General features: G+C 49.3%; 1 protein-coding gene across 1 annotated transcript; it reads right to left on the bottom strand.

The window, feature by feature from the left end:
• Nucleotides 1-1,010: 1,010 nt before the first annotated feature.
• On the bottom strand, nt 1,011-1,998 carry LOC128599409 (free fatty acid receptor 3-like). The gene has a single exon (XM_053610945.1). The coding sequence runs from the start codon at nt 1,974-1,976 to the stop codon at nt 1,011-1,013; it is 966 nt and encodes a 321-aa protein (XP_053466920.1). The 5' UTR covers nt 1,977-1,998.
• Nucleotides 1,999-5,620: the final 3,622 nt, after the last annotated feature.

Here is a 5,620-nt window from a genome sequence, read left to right as displayed (position 1 = left end):
AGCTAGCTAATGCAGGTGTCTGGCTTAAAAATCAAAAGGAATGTCAAGCTGGAACTTGGTTATTAGTAATCACATCTCCACTTGCATCGCTAGTTGTTGTTACAGTAGCACAGATGATGAAGAACTTTTGTCCAAAGTGTCCTGCCTTTCTTGATGCTTGATGCTTCATTTGACTTTTACTACAGCTACAATAATTACTTAAGTAAACTGCAGTCACTCCCTGGAATCCTCTTGGTTATTAATTAATTAGCTATTAAGTTAGGCTGCTAGTTTAGCTCTACATATTTTTGAATAATATGATTTACTGGCAGTGTTTTTCTAAAGCAATAATCAGATATTTGCACCATTTTTTGATAACAGCACATTTAAGAGCTTGTTTAATAATAAGAATGAGACACAGTTATTATTATTATTATTATTATTATTATTATTTCTTCACATTGCCCTCACACAGTGCTATAATCAATTTTGCTTTTTCCACATTTTCATGATTATTACCATTATTAACAAGCTCCAGCTTCATACATAGATCAGCTTTATAATTTACAGCCGTATTTTCAAACAGAATACATTTTAAAATATGTTCCTTATTTACACTGGTACAAATCCTTACTTATGCACACTCGCTTTGAAGGTTCTTACTGGGATTTGAACTCCAAACCTTCTAGTCATTGACTTTGCCACAATGATATAATTGCCAAAATTAATCCAAAATGAATTATGAATTCATCCTAAACCAAGAAAAAGCTTACCAATAAATATTGTCATAATTTTGTAAAAAAAAAAAAAAAAAAAAAAAAAAAAAAATAGGTAAGTTTAAACTGAATGGATCAAAAAGCAGTTGATTCATTGATCTCAGTTAACTTTGATGGTTGAGTATAAGAGCTAAACTAATGGTCCACTAACATCTGTAAGACTTCTCTATAACAGTCTGGCAAATACATTCACAGTGACAATCTAACAACCAACAAACCTTACTTATATGCAATGCTAGAATCCAAAATGCCATTCTAGTGAGAATGGCCATTGGAACACTGTGTGCAGTTTAATTGAGTACAGCTGTGCCATCTCCAGCGGCAGCAGGAACGGTGTATCCAATTGATGAGTCCCGTTTTCAAGTTATTGCAAGTCCCCTGGAGAGCTGGAGAGGAGAAATAATAAATGAGAGGGTCCAAACAGGCATTAAAGGTGCAGGGGAGCAGTGCGTAAGATCTCCACTCAGGACTCTCCCATTTAATATAACCTACAACATGAGACACATTGTAAGGCAGGAAGCAGATGATGAAAACCAGGAGGGTGGCTAGGGCAAGCCCATTTGCCCTGAAACGCTTCTGAGGGTTGATGTTAGGTAGCCGGGAGAGGGTGAGGATGAATTTGATGTAGCAGAAGCTGCAAATGATAAAAGGGATTAAGAAAAGCACAAAGAACACTTCCAAACGGCTAGGCAAAAGAATTTCCAACTGTTCTTCAGTGAATTTGTAATAGCAGGCGTTAGTGTTGGATGTATTAGAGTGGGTCTCATTGCCTTTATAGTACGGAATAATATAGACCAAACTGCAATGGGCCATGGAAACCACCCAGAATATGACACAGGCGATCACAGCATATAGAGGACGTCGCTTGAGTTTGTACTTGATTGGAAAGGCCACTCCCAGATAACGCTCCACACTGATAGCGGTCAAAAGCAATGTGCTGTTGTAAATGGTTGTGTAGAAGATTAATCCTGAAAGTGGACACAGGAAGTAGCCCAGGGTCCATTGCTCTTCGGCCACCTCTTTCATGCGGATTGGAAGGAACAAGAGGAAGATCAGGTCTGAGATGGTGAGGCTGAGCAAGAACACGTCGATGGGCGTACATCGCTGCTTCACCTTTTGAATGAAGGTGTAGAGAGCCAGCAGATTAGCAGGAAGACCTGCGATCAGGGTGATGGCATCCACCGCCAGGACCCATTTTCTAAGAATCTCTGACCACTGCATGGCAATCTATGGAAAGTAGAAATAATGTTAGAAATTTTTACAGAAATATCAATCGTTTCAGTTCACCACTTCAGTTTACAAAACGTAGGTTATGTCTTCGGTAACTGAGGCAAAACATTTTGCCTGATGGTAATTCGGCTCTTGTGGGAAGTCATTTCCATAGTTACTACCTCTGTGAACTGGACACCCGTTACTTCCAAAACTGTTAAATGAGTCTGGTTACTGAAAACAGACAGTAACCCTGTGAATGACAGCCAATTAGAGATGGCATCTGAGCTAAAGACATGTGAAGAGATTTTAAAAATAAATAAATAAATAAAATCTGAAATAATCTGTGTGTCCTGCGATGGATTGGCACCCTGTCCAGGGTGTACCCCGCCTTGTGCCCGATGCTCCCTGGGATAGGCTCCAGGTTTCCCCGTGACCCTGAAAAGGATTAAGCGGTATAGAAGATGGATGGATGGATGGAAGAAATAATCCAGGGGAGTTTTAATGATAGAGGGCTTTGTGGTTACTCTGTAATATGAGAAGATGCGTTTTTTTCTTATTAACTTCGAGAGAGAAAAACTATGAGTGAGGCAAGGGGCTACCTGTTTTTAGCTTCTATATTGTGATAAGTGATAACAATAACTAACTTGTTAAGTATAAACCAATAAAAAATACTTAAAAGTACAAATTAATACCGTAAATGTTAGCGTTGGTACATTTCTGTGGTGTAAGAGGAATAAAACACTTTGAGACTTCTTGTATAGGAAAATAATTGGGGTGGTTTGGATTGATTCACATTCCACCATTTTGTACTTGATTATTTTCCGATAAGAGCACACAAGTTAATTACCATCCACCTAGAGAATTGCTTCCACATTTCATGTCATATTTCTCAAAACTAACTTCTACTGCTCATAACCTGGAAAGCTGGCCTGTCACCACAACTGGTACAGGGAGGACCAGCATACCTCTTCATCCAACTGATGGGCCAAATAAATGATTTATCTCATAATCTGGGAGGGATGTGGTCCAGAGGAGAGATTGTAGGTTGCAGCAAAAGACATTCTGGATAATTCTCTAATAACAGACTTTCATAGAGATCACCCAGATCAGCCTGCTGCCAGACCCAGGGACAGGCCCTGTTGCACAACTGGTTAGGCTTCAAGAGCTGCATAACTGATGGGTTCTATCACATCCACATCTGCAGAGGGCCCTCATAGGACACTTCTTCTGCACAATGTCACAATTCGAGGTTGAGCCAGAAGCAGATGCAGATGCAGATAAAGACATTTATTTAAAGAAACGTACTAAGAAACAAATACACTATGACAACCTTGAAACACACTGTGGCAAGAAACAAACATCGAGACATGAACAACGGGAGTCTAAGACAACGAAAGACAAACACATAGTGCAGACCAGGACTATATATACACACGAGTGCTCATTAACCAAAACGTGAATCAGGTGCAGGTGGTCATGTGACAACTAGAGCAGTGCAGTGGCTGATGGGAAGTGGAGTCCAGAGTTCCTTGATACGTGACGGAACCCTCCCCAAAGGGCGCTACTCCCGGAGCGCCCAAAATTATACGTCCTCCATCGGGTGGTCCTGGCCCCCTGGAAAACATGTCCCCAGCAAAACCACGAGGCCGGGCGGCTTCCACAACGGCACAGGGAGGCTGAGATACTTCCTCGGCAGAGCATGAACGCGGGGCGACGTCCTCGGCAGAGCATGAACGCAGGGCGACGTCCTCCACGGGACAGGAGAGGGGAGCGATGTTCTCCGCGAGACTCGAGGGGGGAGCGATGTTCTCCGCGAGGCCAGGGAGAGGAGCGATGTTCTCCGCGAGGCCAGGGAGAGGAGCGAGGTTCTCCGCGAGGCCAGGGAGAGGAGCGACGTCTTTAGCGGAACATGGAGGCAGAGCGACGACCTCAGCGGAGCAGGATGGCAGAGCGACGATCTCAGCGGAACATGGAGGCAGAGCGACGACCTCAACGGAGCAGGAAGGCAGAGCGACGACCTCGGCCGAGCAGGAAGGCAGAGCGACGTCCTCGGCGGAGCATGAAGGCAGAGCGACGACCTCAGCGGAGCAGGATGGCAGAGCGACGATCTCAGCGGAACATGGAGGCAGAGCGACGACCTCAACGGAGCAGGAAGGCAGAGCGACGACCTCGGCCGAGCAGGAAGGCAGAGCGACGTCCTCGGCGGAGCATGAAGGCAGAGCGACGTCCTCGGCGGAGCAGGAAGGCAGAGCGACGACCTCGGCGGAGCAGGAAGGCAGAGCGACGTCCCCAGCCGAGCAGGAAGGCAGGGCGAAGTCCCCCGTGCGGCCAGGGAGAGGAGCGTGGGTCTCCGTGCGGCCAGGGAGAGGAGCGTGGGTCTCCTCGAAGCAAAAGGGGGGAACACTAGTTGCCATGGAGCAGGGGGACTGAGCGACGACCTCAGCTGAACAGGCGGGCTGAGCGACGACCTCAGCTGAACAGGCGGGCTGAGCGACGACCTCAGCTGAACAGGCGGGCTGAGCGACGACCTCAGCTGAACAGGCGGGCTGAGCGACGACCTCAGCTGAACAGGCGGGCTGAGCGACGACCTCAGCTGAACAGGCGGGCTGAGCGACGTCCACAGCTGAACGGGGAGGCTGAGCGACGTCCACAGCTGAACGGGGAGGCTGAGCGACGTCCACAGCTGAACGGGGAGGCTGAGCGACGTCCACAGCTGAACAGGGAGGCTGAGCGACGTCCACAGCTGAACGGGGAGGCTGAGCGACGTCCTCAGCTGAACGGGGAGGCTGAGCGACGTCCGCAGCTGAACAGGGCAGCGGGACAGCCTCCTCGGCTGTGCAGGGCAGCAGGACAGCCTCCTCGGCTGTGCATGGCAGCGGGACAGCCTCCTCAGCCTGTCCCTCTGAGGTCGCCATGTTGACCTCAGGTGAGAGCTCCACAGCTGAGACCTCCCCGTAGGCCTCAGGCTGGAGCCCTGCTGTCCTCATTGCCCCCCCCCAAAAAAATTTCTGGGCCAGCCTTCACCTCTGGACTGCACAGCAAGGTGTGCCTCCCCTGCAGTGGAAAGCCCCAGATGCTCAGGTTACTCTGCTGGCTGTGTTGCAAGGCGGACTGTGGCGTGAGCGGAGCTTGGCGATGCGTGTCGGCGGACTGTGGCGTGAGCGGAGCTTGGCGGTGCGTGTCGGCGGACTGTGGCGTGAGCGGAGCTTGGCTGTGCATGTCCGCGGACTGTGGCGTGAGCGGAGCTTGGCGGTGCGTGTCGGCGGACTGTGGCGTGAGCGGAGCTTGGCGGTGCGTGTCGGCGGACTGTGGCGTGAGCGGAGCTTGGCGGTGCGTGTCGGCGGACTGTGGCGTGAGCGGAGCTTGGCTGGGCGTGAGCGGCATTTGGTCGTTTGGGTCAGTAGGCCTGAACGTGAACTCAGGGACGCGAGACTTGATTTGGACCTCAGGGACGCGAGGCTTGGCTGGGACCTTAGGGACTTGAGACTTGACTGGGACTCGGACATCAAAGCCTGGTGCTAGTGCCTCCCCGCTGACCCTTTGCTGGAGCTCGGCAGGTGAGCCCACCTCATGGGGCTCAGGTTCAAGCTCTGAGGTTACCCTGTCGGTCCCGGGCTGGGTCTCTGTACTGAGCACAAACTCCCCCTTGTACC

Source organism: Ictalurus furcatus, chromosome 23 (assembly GCF_023375685.1).
Source record: "Ictalurus furcatus strain D&B chromosome 23, Billie_1.0, whole genome shotgun sequence".
NCBI lineage: Eukaryota > Metazoa > Chordata > Actinopteri > Siluriformes > Ictaluridae > Ictalurus > Ictalurus furcatus.
This window is presented reverse-complemented; position numbering and strand designations above follow the sequence as displayed.